The 16391-nt window shown below is 43.9% G+C and overlaps 1 protein-coding gene across 1 annotated transcript in view; it reads right to left on the bottom strand.

Annotated features, from left to right (window-relative positions):
• Nucleotides 1–16391, bottom strand: part of LOC138842005 (neuronal acetylcholine receptor subunit alpha-7) — an 89846-nt gene that overhangs the window by 45996 nt on the left and 27459 nt on the right. Inside the window, exon 3 of the mRNA XM_070043095.1 lies at nucleotides 4222–4266. Within this exon, the coding sequence (XP_069899196.1) occupies nucleotides 4222–4266 (45 nt within the window). The remainder of the gene's footprint in view (nucleotides 1–4221; nucleotides 4267–16391) is intronic.

Here is a 16391-nt window from a genome sequence, read left to right on the forward strand (position 1 = left end):
TCTGACTATCCCGCCTCCTGCCCTCATTTCTGCTTCCTGGAATCCGGCCCTGTTCAAATTCAAAATTCAGCTTCGCTTCTTGCCTGTGTTTTCACTAGGGCAGGGGCAGGCTAGGCTGATCACCAGGCCAAAGGATGCAAGACCAAGAATTAATACATGCCTCTTTCTAAACAGCCCCAGGGGAGCGTCTATGGCTCCCTTGGGGATACCTGTGAACCCCTGTGTCCACACTCTGGGCACCTAAGACACCAGGGTTGTCACTCTTGAAATGCTGGGCTCGGGCAGGGCACAGAGGCTCAGGTTTATTTGCTTTGTTCTAAACTCAAGCTTCTGGGAATGCCTGTAATCATAGCAACCTAGGGAGAAAAGCTCATGAAACTCCATCTCCCAAATACCAGCATGACATTGGATTGAAAGCCTGACTCAAGTGGTAGAATACCAACTATAATCAGGAAAGCAAGGCAAGACAGGAGCCAGTGGCTCATGCCTGCAATCCTAGCTACTCAGAGGCTGAGATCTGTGCATCACAGTTTGAAGCCAACCAACGGAGGCAGGAAAGTTCATGAGACTTTTCTCTCCGACCAATCACTAAAAGTCAGAAATGGAGTTGTGGCTTCAGTGGTAGAGCACTGGCCTTGGGCACAAATGTTCAGGAACAGCTCCTGGGCCCTCAGTTCAAGCTCAGGATCCCATAAACAGAACAAAAATAAAATAAAATAAAGAAGAGGAGAGGAGAGGAGGAAGGAAGGAAAGGAGGAAGGGAGGAAAGGAGGAAGGGAGGAAGGGAGGAAGGGAGGAAGGGAGGAAGGAAGGAAGGAAGGAAGGAAGGAAGGAAGGAAGGAAGGAAGGAAGGAAGGAAGGAAGGAAGGAAGGAAGGAAAGGGAGGGAGGGAAAGGAAAAGAAAGGAAAGGAAAGGAAGGCAGATTAGAGTGTGTGAGACCCCCGAGTTCTAGTCATAATACCAGCACACACATGTGCACACACACGCAATGCAGGAGTGGGGACAAGAATATTCCAGATCAATGCCATCATCCAGCTTCATAAAGAATTTGGCTTATTCAAACATCAGCAAAGGCTGGGACATGGAACAATCTTCCTGTTTAGAAGATTCTGGGCATTTCCTTGCCTCCCATTTTCCTAGAGCACCTGTGACACCCTGAGTCCACCCACAAGCTGGACCCCTGCTCTAGTTCTGGGGGCCCCATGCCCTTTCTGTGTTCACCTCTTTACTTTTTCTGACTTAATTTTCTTTAAATTGACCCATTATTATACATATGTATGAGTTTAGTGAGATAATTCAAGACATAATACAATGTGAAATAATCACACTAATTAGCCTTTCCATCTCCTTAAACGTTTATTATCTCTTAGTGGTTAACCTTTCTTTAAATGAGTTCATTACAAGGCCTTATTGTAAATGCGTGAAAGGGGGTAAAGGTCTTAGATTTTCAGATACCTTCACATATCTACATAGCAGGTGCTCCCAAATGCAGGCCCTACCTCTGAGCTTTTTGCTCAAGGTTAGTGCTCTACCACTTGAGCCAAAGCTTCACTTCTGGCTTTTTGGTGGTTAACCGGAGATGAAGGTCACACAGACTTCCCTGTCAAGACTAACTTCAAACTGTAATCCTCAGATCTCAGCCTCCCGAGTAGCTAGGATGAGCTACTCGTTGTCTGGCTTTCCTTCATGTTTTATCTCTGGACAAAGACTCAAGAACCAAACTCAGGTCCAACCCCAATATCAATGTGTGAGAATGACTGCAAAAATTGTGTGACAGACACTTGCAAAGTGCAGTTGGGTATGTTTGTTGCACATTCATGTGAGACAATGTCTCACTCAGTAGCCCAAGCTGCCCAAGCTCACCATCCTTCTTCCTTAACCTTCTGAGTTCTGATATTACAAGTGGACACCACCACACCCAGCCAAGTGAGATGGGTTTATTTTTTTTCCAATTTTTTGCTTTCAACAAAAATGAAGGGGAAACCAATCAAGTTGTCGGCCCGAGACACTTGAAAAAAATACCATTATTCCTAGCATATCATCTGGAAAAATTCAAAGAACTGAATAACATTGCTTTAACAAAATCCCTCATTACTGACTCCACATGTTGCTGGGTCTATGAATAAAACTGTAGTAGAGCTGGTAGGTGACAATTTTATTGTCCTCTAATTTCTAGAAATAAAAAATAATCACCTGTGGGTATGTAAATTAACTGTGGTTGACACAAGCACGGATTTCCAATTAAAAAGTGTTTAATGATTTATGTACTAAGTTTATAATCTCTGTCACCTTGGTGAATTATGTTAGCCATAACAGCAATCTTCAATCAGCCCAGAAGAAAAAATATGTAAATCCTTCTAGCCTGAGGGAAAAATATGGTGTTTGGGTATCTTTTTTTTGGCAACCCTGGGGTTTGAACTCAGGACAAATGCTTTACCACTGTAGTCATACCTTCCACATGCTGTTTTGCTTTAGTTATTTTTCAAGGAAAGGTCTTATGATTTTGCCTGGATCCAGCCTTCAGACTGTGATCTAACATCATAAGCAGTTCATTGACTGAGACAGAGTCTCGCTAATGTGTTGGCCTATTTGGGCCTCAGCCCATGATCCTCCCAACCTCTTCCCCCCAAACGACCGAGATGACAGGCCTGAGCCATCATGCTTGGTTTGAAAGAATTGTTCTTATTTAAATACTTAAAAACATTTTTTTGTCAGTTGTGGGGCTTGAACTCTGGGGCTGGGTGCTGTCCCTCAGCTCTTCAGCTCAAGGTGAGTGCTCTACCACTTGAGCCACAACGCCACTTTCAGTTTTCTGAGTGGTTTATTAGAGATAAGAGTCTCATGGACTTTCCTGCCCAGGCTGGCTTTGAACCATGATCCTCAGATCTCAGCCTCCTGAGCAGCTAGGATGACAGGCGTGAGCCACCAGCGCCCGGCTATAAATAACATTTGAGGGGAGAAAAAAACCAAGATGGGGCACATGAATGAAAGATTGACAAGTATTAAATTATTTGCAACTGGACAGACAGGACAAATCCTAAAGGAGAACTGGATTACAGGTGCAGGTGCACAATGGGTGTAGTAGTGCACACTTATAATCCCAGCACGCCAGAGTCTGAGGCAGGAAAATCATGTGTGAGGTCGGCCTGAGCTACATAGCAAGACCCTGTCTCAAAAAACAAAAAGAGTAAAATAAGCAAGCAAGAAAGGCAGGTACAAAGAGAAAAAGGGACTGTGTATAACACCTGATAACCAAAGAAAGATTTACTTTATATGGATCTGAAATGAATGACATGAACATAGAATTATTATGGTAATTAGAGTCTACCTGAAATAAGAAAGGGCAGTTTTGTGTTCGAATTCCCATCATTTCCATTTGATGAGTGTGGCATCCTTCCCAGTTAATTAAATTTAGAATAGAATCATGGAAGTAAAGTAAAAACAAAGCAAAACAAAAAATCCAAGCATACAGGCTGAGATGCCCTTACTGGGTCAGAAATGTTTCATATTTGGGTGATTTTTTTTATGGATGTTGAAATATTTGCATAGACTTTACTGGCTGAGCATCCCTAATGAAAAAAAAAAAAAGATTCCCCAAATCTAAAATCTGGAATACGCCAAGAAATCGGAAATCTTTTGAGTGGCAGGCTGGCAATCAATATTCCTACATGAGTATTGATTACGGATTTCAGAGCATTTCAGATGATGGATTTGGGGATTAGGGATGCCCAACCTCTATAGCCCTCCAAGCTTCTCACAGGAGTTGTCTGAGGAACCAACAGCGAAGGCTTCCGGCTTAGGAAGCCACATTCTGATTCTAACCCACCATGAGAAGGATCCGGAGCACCAGGCAACTGCCGCTGGGTCCCAGGGAACAGCTACAGGACAGGTTGTGCTCACTGACGTGCAGCCCTGCATGTTAACATGACATGGTTTTGGAATGTCCCCAACTCACACACACAGCAGTTAGGATATCCACTTGCACCAAGCCCTGATGTTTGTTTTCAACAACCTACAGGTCTTTGTGGATTCACTGTGGTAAGTCTGTGATGTCATGTCCCCAGTATTTATGATTGGAACATGTGGCATCAAGGAGCTGATGGGCCAGCTCCTTGCCTTCTTGACCTTGAATCTCAGAAGCAAGCATTGAGCAGACCAGAGGTGGGGGGGTGGGGGGGGGTGGGGGAGGGGGCAGACAGGAGGCATTCTGTTTCACTTACCATTTGCAGCCAGATGTTGGTGGTTAAAACTTGGTTCTTCTCATCCTTCAAAGCAAAATAAATAAATAAATAAATACCAGTGGCATAAACGTGGTTTATGTGCTCTACAAAGGGAGGCATGATATAATTATTCATGTAGGAATCTGACTACTGGGATCATTGTTATGTGTGGAAATTGGAATGCTCCAAGAACTTCCAAATATATTCCAGCAGCGTTTCCCCAGGGTTGAACTTTTTCTATTTATTCCAAAGTACTACACATTTATTATCGAGCACTTACAAAGGACGGCAAAGAATAAAGAAGAAAATTAAAATCAAACAGCCCTAGCATCTAGAAATGATGTCTGCTCAGGACCTGGCTATTTTTCTTTTTCTTCCTCTTCCCCTCCTCCTCCTCCTCCTCCTCCTCTTACTCCTCCTCTTCTTCCTCCATTTCCTTCTTCTCCTCCTCCTTCTTTTTCTATAATTTATATACTTTTAAAAATTGAGTGCAATTCCAATTTTTTGCAGTTGAGTTTATGGCTAGAATTTATATCCTTCTCAACAAATATAAATATTATATGCTTCCCTTCCCCCTGAAAAAGAAGCATGGCATTCCTTTGGGACATGGTGGCCCATCATGTCCCAAGGGCATTTACTGAGGGGATCAGGTTGTGTCTTGGCCCTGAGGGCTTAGGGCTGTTTTGTCTCTCATCTTCTATCAGGAAACCTTGCCATGCATGGACGGTAACTCCTTATCCAGGTAACAGAAAGGCAGGCACCTTTCCAAAAGAGTCATTCACCCTTGGATCCTTCTGATTCTAGAACTCACTTTTCCGACCTTTCCACAACACCTATCTGAATGTGGCCACTCTATCTATCATGGTGTCATGTCCGTGGACCATCCATGGAACTCAGGCATTGTGCAAACACAAGGCCTCTGCTAAAGTTTAGATCTTGAGTGTCTCCCAAAGACCCACGTGTTAAAGGCTTGGTGCCAAGCTAACACTATTGGGTGATGGTAGAAGCTCCGCCTCTTTTAGAGGCAGAGCTTCATGGAAGGTCTTTAGGTCATTGGTAGTGAGGACTTGACAGAGACAATGAAACTGCAGCTCCTTCTTTTCTTCTCCATTGCTTCTTAGCCATGAAGGAAAGCTGCTTCACTTGCCATGTTTCCACCATCACATGCTGCCTATGATAAGTCCAAAGCAATGGACAGCAAGTTCAAAACTGTGAGCCCAATGCACACCTTTTTCTCTTTATAAGTTTGATTATCTGGGTCATTTGTCATAGTGCTAGAAGAGCTAACTAAAACACTACCTAAAGTAGACTCGAATCCAACTTTTCCTCCCAACTTAGATGCAACCAGCCTTGGGGGAGCCAAGCCTAGGACAGTCAATGGAAAACACACTGTGAGGAATTCATGCAATGATTCTACTGAGAACACTGCTATTCCACTTGGCACCTCAATTCCACCTTCAAGGACTCTATAAATTAGCCACTGATGCTGTCCAAGAAATGTACCTATGAAATGTCCTCATGAAGACCTGCCCAGAAGCTGAGCCCTGGAGTCACTACAGCAAGAACTCCATGGCTTGTCTTGCTAATGGGCAGAAAGCACACGGCATCTGCCCGGGTGTGGTCTGCAGGCAGGGATGCAAATGAGAATTAAATGCTTCTCCTTGTGAAAATTTAAATACATGGCAAACATATCAGGAGTTGGCAGGGATGCCCCCCTTTATCTAGCTGCCCACTCTAAAGAGGAAATGAGCAAGCTTGGGTAATTCCCACAGACAGGAGAGGGAACACGGGAGAATGTTCCAGAGGTCCTGAGCCAAGGGATATGTTCAAAAGCAAGTACGATTTAATTAGAGGAAGAAATATGTCTCCTTTTCCAAAATAAGACATATCAAGATGTTTTATTAAAGCAGGAAATAGTTTTCAAGCTAACATTTGTCTGTGCTCTGTCCTGAGCAAAGGATCCTGATGGAGCCATCCATTTTCCCACCCAGGTACACTCTGGTTTTACTTCAGTCTCTAACATTATGGAGAAGTGTTGCTAAGTTCTTTAGGATGTCTCTCCGCTGCCACAACTTATTAAGAAGCCGTTGTTTTAATGGACTTAGAATTAGCGAGGGTTCCATTTAGGAGTCTTTGCTTTCTGTCTTTTTTTTTTAAAGCTGCATTTGTGTCTTCTCTCTAGAGAAAGGCTTCTGTGGTTTGGGAGCTCAATTATTACCAATCTAATTAAAAGGCTTTCTTCTTTCCACCATCCCAATGAACAGAAAGCTCATTAGAGCGACACTGGGTTTTTGCACCGGTATAGCAGCATGGGACCGACTCACGGTTTCAAACTGTAATCAACAAGCAGCAGCCAGACACCACCTGGCAGGGTAGGGATGCCAGAGAGAGCCTCTGTGGAGGCTCCCAGAGGAAGTCAATGGAAGGATGCTGCCATGTTCCACGTGATTCTCCCTCCTCCCCTCCCGAGTCTGGAGCTCTCATTGGCCAAGCACTGTCACCTCTCACTTCTTATCCACCTGCTGCATGTAATATATTCTCTCTCTCTCTCTCTCTCTCTCTCTCTCTCTCTCTCTCTCTCTCTCTCTCTCTCTCTCTCTCTCTTTCTCTCTCTCTCTCTCACACACACACACACAATCAAATCCCTATCATACTGTAACCCCTGCAACTAGTTCTCATCCAACCTAGTTTTCATTCATTCAGTCAACATTTACTGAGCACTTCCAGTCTCTAGCCCTATGCTAGTCCCATAAGTACACAGGAAACGGAATACTGCTCTTGAGCTCTTCTTGGAACATGAGATGGGGTGGGGTAGGACAAAACCATATAATGGCGATGGGTCTCTAAGTAGAGAGACCAGGGTCACAGAGGAAAAAGCAAGACCCTTCAGGGAGGCTGATGGGGAGATGGACTTTACCCAGATTAACAAGGGCTGCCGTCTTTTTATCTCTATGACCCTTTGTGCTTGTTTTTTGGTTGGCCCTGAGACTTGAACTCAGGGCTTGGGCACTGTCCCTGAGCCCTTTTGCTTAAAGCTAGCTTTCTACCACTTTGAGCCGCAGCACCAATTCTGGTTTTCTGGTGGTTCATTGGAGACAAAAGTCTTACAAACTTTCCTGCCCAGGCTGGCTTTGAACCATGATCCTTAGATCTCAGCCTCCTGAGTTGCTAGGATTACAGGTATGAGCCCCAGAGCCTGGCCTGTATGGTCTTTTCACAATTCCTATGGGTCCCAGCCTTGAGCCTTTGCCCCTTGACCCTCAGTGACAGTCCTACTTGCCAAAGTCCCATCCAGGTGACCTTATCTCCACACTGCTGTCGTCTGTGACCCCAGGTAAGGCCTAGCGTCTATAGACTTGTCCCCTGGACATTGGGTATTTCTGTCCAATTCCCAACCCTACCTCAAAGCTCACACAACAATAGTGAGCTTGAAAGGTGATAACAGTTAAGCCCACCACCTTCCCAGCACTCTCTCTGCATACTTCTTTCCCAGATGCAGCCTTTCCTGAATCCTCCCATGCCAGGCTCCCCAAGGCCCTCTCCTGCTTCTTATCAGTCTTCTGCATCGAGGACCAGCAGTCAGCTTCAACCCTACCCGCACTCCCTCAGCAGGGCTAACATACCCAGGCAAAAACATCTGAGAATGTTCCAGGGGATCTTGAGCCAGGGAGGATGTTCAAAAGGAACTACAATTTAGTTCAAGGAAGAAAACATATCTCCTCTCTCCAAAATAAGATATATCAGGATGGGGTGTTTTTATGTTGTTGCTTCCTTTTAACTGTTCAGTTCTGATTTTTTTTCTTGTTGTTATAAAGATGACATACAGAGGGGTTGCAATTTACTTAAGTCAGATCATGAGTACAATTCTTTTGGAACAGTGTCACCCCTTCCCTTGCCGTCTCCCCATTTTTCCCTCTTGTCCCCACCCTGAAGTTGTATTGTTCATTTTCTACACAGTGTCCATTGAGTACCACTGCTGCATTTGTTCACTCTTTGTCACTCCATTTCTGTGTCCCCCCCCTTACCCTCCCAAAGAGAGATAAATGAACAAACAAGATGATCAGAAAATAAAAGCAACAACAAAGAAAATAAAACCTCTTGTTTCCATTTCTTGGGGTTCAGTCGGATAAATATTATTTCATATGGTCAGAGGCACATAGGCATTGCATCTTTGTGCTCTTCCCCTAAGAATATCCTTCTTTGGTCTCACTGTGTGTGACTGTCTAGAGTCCTGCATAATTTATCACGTCCCGTGTAGTTCAGATCTAGCTTCCGCGTATGAGAGAAAACAGGCGCCTTTTGTCTCTCTGAGCTTCACTTACCTCACGAGCAGGATCTTTTGAAGCAGGAAATAGTTGTAGAGCTAACGCCGAAGCAACAGAGCCCCTGCGTTTAAGGGGCCTGCAGATGGAGGGTGGTCCACACTTGTCACTCTGGCCTCTCAGACAAGATCATTTATTCAGGGCAGAGCAGAACTTGCAAGGGAGACCCACTTGGGTCACAGACCCACCTGGGGGGCCAGTTCCTCCCTCAGGAAAGTAGCTGCACAGAGGCTGAAGCCAGCCTCCTGAGCAGCCTCCAACCCATTAATAACACCAGAATCCGGAGGAAGAGGCCCCCTCCCGCACAAGCATGAGGCCACGTGGTCAAACACTGGGATCCTTCTTGGGGTGGGGAATGAAACTTCCCTCCTCAGCCCAATGGTTTCTGGGTAAATGACAGCATAGGCCCCTGAGAAACAGCACCCAATGGGGTCTGGGGGCAGAGGTGGACAGGCAGTGCGGACATGTAGCTTGGTCTGCTTGGCTCATTATGACTCTCTATAAACCCGGAGGCAGGATTGATTTCTCAACAGGTGCTGGATATCTGAGGGGGAGGGGGAGGGGGAGGCGGAGGGGGAGGGGGAGGGGAGGGGGAGGGGGAGGGGACGTGAAGGAATGATGGTGTCTGGTGAAGGCCTTCCTCATTCATAAATATCATCTTCTCCCTGTGTCTTCTCATATACCGGGGCAGAAGGGAATTAATACAGATCTACTGGTTTCTCTCTGTCTGTCTGTCTGTCTGTGTGTCTGTGTGTGCATACATGTTAGTTGGTGGTGAGGCTTGAACTCAGGGTTGGGACACTGTCCCTGAGCTTTGTTTTTGCTCAGAGCTAGCACTCTACCACTTTGAGCCACAGCACCACTTCCGGTTTTCTGGTGGTTAACTGGAGATAAGCATCTCATGAACTTTCCTGCCTGGGCTGGCTTTGAACCACCATCCTCAGACCTCAGCCTCAGCTAGGATGATAGGCATGAGCCACCTGTGTCTGACTTGATATCCGTCTCTTTTCTAAGGACATTAGCCTCATTCATGTCCCCGTCCCTCCCCTAAGGACTTGCCTCCTGAACCCCGTCTTCAAGGAGATGAAGATTTCATCGTATGAATGTAAGGGGTGCTGAAGTGTCCATTCACAGCTCTTTGAAACTGGTTTCAGCACTTTTGGTTGACAGAGGAGCAGAAGCCACGCAGGCAGAAGCCCCTCAAGGCTCCAAGCAGCAGGTACTTGTTTCTGTGGCTTTTCATGGTCTCTCTCCTAAGAATCAGGAGTGATAAAAAGCTGCCGAGTGCTTCGTGGAGCTGGAGGGGTGAGGGGAGAGAGACCATCCAATCGGTGGAAGGTCATGTGATGTTAGCATCTGTCACTGAGCCCACAGAGCTCTCCTGCAAGACACACGACTCCTGTCAGCCTCCAGGGGCTCCGGGAGAGACAAGGATCACACACAGCCCGTGATGGAGCCCGAAGGTCAAGCAGAACGCAGCACCCCAGTGTCAACTGGCCTCACTCCCTTCATTCCTTTTTTTTTTTAATCTGGGCATGCAGGAGAGGAGCAGGCTTTGATTTATGTCACCATGGGCTATTTTTCTTTTTAAATCAATCTTTCTAAATAACTGGGCACCTGATTTAGAGTACAACTGTTTCTATGATGGGTAATACACTATCTTGCATTTCTACAGCAATTATTCTTTTGGAAGTTATGGGGACACCTTACTCAATGACATTGTACAGAGATCTCATTACCTTCCTCCCTCCCTCTCTCCCTCCCTCCTTTGTTGATTCTGTCCTTCCTCTGCTGCATTTGGGTAGAAGCTGAGAAAATAAAACACAGAGCAATAGATCTAGCCATGTCTAAATCCTTGTTTGCAGAAACGACCTCTGGATGATATAAATCCATAGTTTTCAGCAAGGATGACTTATCTAATCTCATCCACCCTATTTCCATCCTTCCATTACAGGACAATAAACGGATGGTCTGTGATTTCCTCTGAGTCAGCACCCCATTAGAGCTGGCAAAGATGTGTATCCAGATTAAGAAACAAATTCATATGAACCAATCAGGAAAAGGTAGATAATCCAATACAAAAATGGGTGAGAAATGAACAAGCACTCTGCCATAGAAGATATCATGAACATAATGCTGATTACTACCTCTGAAGCAGGTTATGTTTTTGTAGTATCTCTACCTTCCTCTGTCTCTTTCCCCATCTCTTCTCTCTTCTTCATCTTATATGTCTTTCCTGTCTCTCTCTCTCTCTTCCTTTTCCCTTCTTCCCTCTGTTATCTCTCTTCTGCTCTCTTTTTCCTCTCCCTCTTCTCTGTCTTCTCTCTTCCTCTCACACACATACATATATATTTTGTAACCTATTTGAACCTTTTGATAATCTATGACCATACTTTTTTGTACTTCTTAATGAGCATGGTGGATGTCTTTCCAAATTTAATTTTATGATCAAGGTAATATAGGCTCACAGAAAGGCATTCAAACAGAACAAAGACATGTAAAATTAAATTTGGAAATATATTCACAACTCAAAAGACTTAGAGAATTTCAATATCGCCTTTTTACATACAATGGTCACTGGTACTATGTGCCAATGGTCACTGGTACTATGTGCCAATGGTCCGGTGTTTTTATTCTTCCTGAAATCAGACTTAAAAATTGCCTAGAGATCAACATGTAATTTCCATAGTGGTCAGAGGGATGGATGGTCGAATGAATGGATGGATGGATGGATGGGTGAGTGGATGGATAAATACATGGATAAGTGGATGGATAAGTGGGTGGATGGACAGATGGACAGATGTAATCTGTTTTTTAGCCAAGGATCTGGCCAAGGTGCTCTACTATTTCTCTACTAAGATTCTGGAAACCTCCTTTATAGCAGAATTCACAGATATATACTTACTTTCAATCTCCTGGGAAAGCTCTTCACACACACACACACACACACACACACACACACACACACACACATACACACACACACACACACACACATACACACACAGTGTCCATTTAGATCCTGCTGTGTAGACTCCATCCCCCATACCTAGCTATCTCTTTCCAGGGAGCTAGAATGAAGTCAAGGGTGCACTGCCAACTCTTCCAACTGCAGCATGATTCCTTTTCTTTAAGAGAAATGCTTCCTGATCACCATCTCAGGCTCTCGATTGGAAGGAACTGAAATCCATGAGGTCATGAGAATGGAGCCTAACAGAGAAGGCAGCCCTTGAGTGGGGATGTCACAAGTTGGACAACAGTGGTGACAGAAAGATTTGAGGAGAGAAAGCCATCAACCACACTAACAGCTGCCAGACATTGCTACTCTGTATACAACCAACACAAAGCCTGCACATGTCACCTTACTAAAAGCAAATGTGGAGTAGAGCCAGACACCCCCAGGAAAGTCTTACAAACAGAGGTGTGCCCAGCTGCTCAAGTGGACTAGATACCAGGCTATCCCAAGGAACCCTCCAGAAGGCTCTTCTATGACAAGGCCATCAAAGATCTGACCTCCTAGAAGAAAGGTGTCCTGACAGAAAAGATCTGCAAATGAAGTAAGAAGCCAAGATGTATTTATCTGCTTCCTTACTATCTTAATTTAATTAATTTAATTGATATCTAAAAACTTGCCTATCTTTGTGGGATGCCATAATCGTTCAGTACATGTTTATATCTAACTATTTAACTTTTTTTTGGTGCCAGTCCTAAGGTATAAACTCTGGGCCTAGGCACTGTCCCTGGGCTTTTCTGCTCAAGACTAGCATTCCACTGCTGAAGCCACAGCTCCACTTCCAGCTTTTTGGTAGTTCATTGGAAATAAGAGCTTCAAAGACTTTCCTGCCTGAGCTGGCTTTGAACCATGAGCTCCAGATCTCGGCCTCATGAGTAGCTACAATTACAAGCATGAACCCCTCACATCTGGCTTCCAAACTTCTTGTTGCATTTTTAAATGTGCAGTGCACTTCACTAAGCTATTTACATGATGTCACACCAGGATCTGCTCCAAAACTTCAGCCCTCTTCATATCCCTATAAACAAGACTGAGAAGCAGTAACTTTTCCTGCATTTTCTTATCTGGTGATTCCAATATTTTAAAAAAACAGATTTATTGATTTAATAAAAAAGAAGAAGAAATATAAGTGAAGATCCTAGGAAAGGAATAATATAAAAATAATTTGTGCCTCTAGTAACACTGAAAATAAGAATTATGAAAATGTAAGCTGTGAACAAAATTAAAAAACTGAATAATAGTTACATGAATAAAGTATGATTATGAATAAGGAAGAAAAGTAATAAAGAGCCAGTTGCCAGTGGCTCACAGGTGTAATCCTAGCTACTCAGGAGGTTGAGCTCTGAAGATCAAGGTTTAAAGTCAGCCTGGATAGGAAAGTCTCTGAGACTCTTATTGACAATTAACCAGCAAACAGCCAGAAGTGGAGTTGTGGTTAAAGTGGTAGAGCACCAGTCTTGAGTGAAAAAGCCAAGTGAGAGATGGAAAGGCCTTCAGTTCAAGCCCCAGTACTGGTACAAAAGTAATAAGTAAATAATACATGTATACCTAAATAAACAACACAAAGTAGCAAACCTAATAACAAAGAAAGGCAGACTGACAGGCAAAACTAATATACAAAGTATCTGGGAAAAAAATCCAAAGAAAGAAAAGCTTGCTTCTTTGGGAGTTCGTTATATAGTATAACTCAATAAAGACTAGGATCAAATTAAACGTGATTTCAGAAACAAGATAACAAAATAACACATGGAAATGAGAGAGAGGATGTCAGACCTAAATAAATAAACTGCAAACCCAAATAACAGGAATACATGGTTAATAAATTAGAAACAGAAAATAGCAAAATAGACACAGCTAAAAATTGAGTTACTGGAATGAAGGCAGAGCATGAGGTAATGACTCGGGCAGAGGGAACACATAAAGAGATGAAGTCAGCCTGGAGGCAGAGGCAGGGTGTAATGCAAAGCCCCCACAGCTGCAGCTCACCTGAGGAGCAGGCCATGTGACACCGGAACCTGTGGTCCCAGGTGACACACAACCAGTTTCTGCATCTCACAGAATGGCAGACGCCAAAAACTGAAAGCTATTATGCTATAAAACACCCACAAGTGCTGAAGTACAATGACTGTTTAAATACCAATCTAGACTCACAAGAAAGCAAGGAAAAGCTTCACCAACAAAATTCAAAAGGACGTTAGCAAGAACATTATAAGCATATGGATCAAAGCTGGGGTATCCTATCTGTGCCCTGGCATGCTCAGAGCGGGCTTGTCCAATGCCTACCTGGAGCTCAGAGCAACCCTAAACACACACACACACACACACACACACAAAGTTCTTGGCCCCATCTACCCATGTGGTACTGCCATCTTGAAGAACCATTGGTAGAACAATAAGAGAAGTTGGTCCAAAAGTAAGCTATCATCCTGGAAAAACGTGGCCTTCCTCCTGATGGAGAATTCAAATACAAATGATCCATAAAGCACAGGAACTCTGAAAGCTATGGGAACTTCTGCAAGTGAAATGGCTCTCTACCTGGCACAATACCTGGAAGTTCAGCTATACAGGAGGCAGAGATCAGGAAAGTCTGAAGTTTGAAACCAGTCCAGGCAAAAAAAATTAGCAAGATCTCATCTGAATCAATAAGCTAGGTAGGGTAGTAGGCTCCAGCAACACTAGAGGGCCACTGAAAGGAGAATCTTGGACAGAAGCCAGCCTGGAGCAAAATCATGGTACCTTACCTGAAAAATGACTAGAGCCATAAGTAGGGGTGTGGGTGTGGGTGTGGGTGCACGTGTGCACGCATACGTGCACATGTCAGCAGGTGGTGCTGGGGTAAGGCTCACAGCATCGAGGACCTGCTTGGTGAATACAGGGTCCTGAGTTTAAACCTCAGTTCTATAAAACAAAAGCACACACACACACACACACACACACACACAAAGTTGTTCTAGGCCTCTAAAACTTGGTGGCACCAACAACAAGCAACAATAAAGCAAACTGAACAAAAGAAAAGAACAAAAATGATCATTGCCAGAAACGGTAATGATCATGTCTTCCTGATGCTAAATATAAAATATGCTAAGTGAAATATGAGTAGGAGATAGAAAAAAGGAAAACTCAGCAAGAAAAAAATCACCCAAAAATCTCCAACAAGAGAAATACCAGAGAAACCTAAACGAGAATTCTTCCCTGTATCAGAGACAAAATAACCAAGTGAGCAGGAATAAATCCTACAAACGGAGACAGGGAAGATTCAAACATGATGAACATGATTAAATGTATTAACAATAGCAAAAATACAAGAAAACTGTTGAGTGCCAGGAGCGGACACCTGTAATCCTAGCTACTCAGGAGGCTGAGATAAAAGCCAGCCAGGGAAGATAATTCCAGAGACTCTTATCTTCAACTAACCAGCTAAAAGCTAAAAGTAGAAGGCTGGGGCTTAAATGGTAGAGGACCAGCAAGGTCCTGAGGCCAGCCTCCAGTACCAGTACAAAAATACAAAACAAAAAGACAAGAAGGAGCTAGATGCACGATTCCATTGGTAGAGCACCTGCCAAGCAAGCCCTGGGTTCAAACTCAGTACTAGTAAAACAAACAACAACAAAACAAACAAGAAAAACCCCAAAGATGGGAAAGGGTAACAGTAAAGATTACACACACACACACATGTGTGCGCATGCACAAACACACACACACACACACACACACATATTTTCCAATGTAGAAAGTTTAAATAATGAAAGAGCTTTCCAGGATTAACCAAGGAATCCTCCATTTAAGGATATATATAAGGTCCTCAAAAAAAACGAAAAGATGAATCAAAAACTAATAAAACCGAATCATTTTTTTTCAATTCCAAGATGCAACAAGCTTAGAATGAATCACTTCCATACTTACAAGGGAAACACTGAGCAAACGGAGAAATCAATGACTCTTCTTGGACCCAACAGGGGTAGACATCGCACACAGGGAAATGTGAAGAGCAGGAAACGCAGAAGTGAAGCCAAGATGTGCGTACTTGAGGCAGAGAGCTTTGGGAGCCATAAACTTGTAGCACCTGGCAATGGTGATGGATTTTTGTCTGCTGAGCAAAAGCAAGAAGCCCAAGGGCCAGAGTCTCTTGGAAGCTCCCAAGATTTTATGGCTTTTATCTCCAGGAGCTGTGATGAACAGATTTCTTTTAGTAAACACATAGGATTGCTCTGGGGCTTTGCTAAAAGCAAAGAAGGCATTAGCAAAAAACAGATCTCCCCAGAAACTTCTCATAAGAAAGCCACTGTCCAGCTTTTTCCAGATCGTTATCATACTCCACTCCAGCACTCTGTGGCCTTCTGGGTCACTTCAGGAAGAGAAGAGCTGTATACCTCCTTATGCTCATGAAGGACACAGGCCCAGTAACAGACAAAGGTTTAGCCACCAATTATAGGACATCCCTCCACTTACCACTAGCCCAAAGCTCCAGCCTTCCTCGCTGAAGAAGTAGGTGTTGATGACTCAGGTCAAGAAGGGAAACAAAGGCAGGCACTAGAAGCATATGAAACCTCTGGCATTCGATAAAGTCAACTATGGCTGAACCCATATAAATGGTCACATCAAAGATGTGCTTGCCTCAATTCCTATTATCTTATAAGGGACGTTTCTGGTCATGACAGAAGAAATGACTAGAACCTTAAAGCCAGTCAACAGCACTTGGAACAAATATTGAAACGATCAGATGAGAGAAAGTATGTTCAGGGGCTAAAGGAAAAAATGAACATACAAAAAGCAGATGTGATGTCAGTGTGAGAGAAAGAGGTACTGTGAGGTAGATAACAGGGAGAAAACATGGT

Source organism: Dipodomys merriami, unplaced genomic scaffold, assembly GCF_024711535.1.
Source record: "Dipodomys merriami isolate MVZ:Mamm:240054 unplaced genomic scaffold, mDipMer1.0.p SCAF_33, whole genome shotgun sequence".
In the NCBI taxonomy this organism is placed as follows: domain Eukaryota; kingdom Metazoa; phylum Chordata; class Mammalia; order Rodentia; family Heteromyidae; genus Dipodomys; species Dipodomys merriami.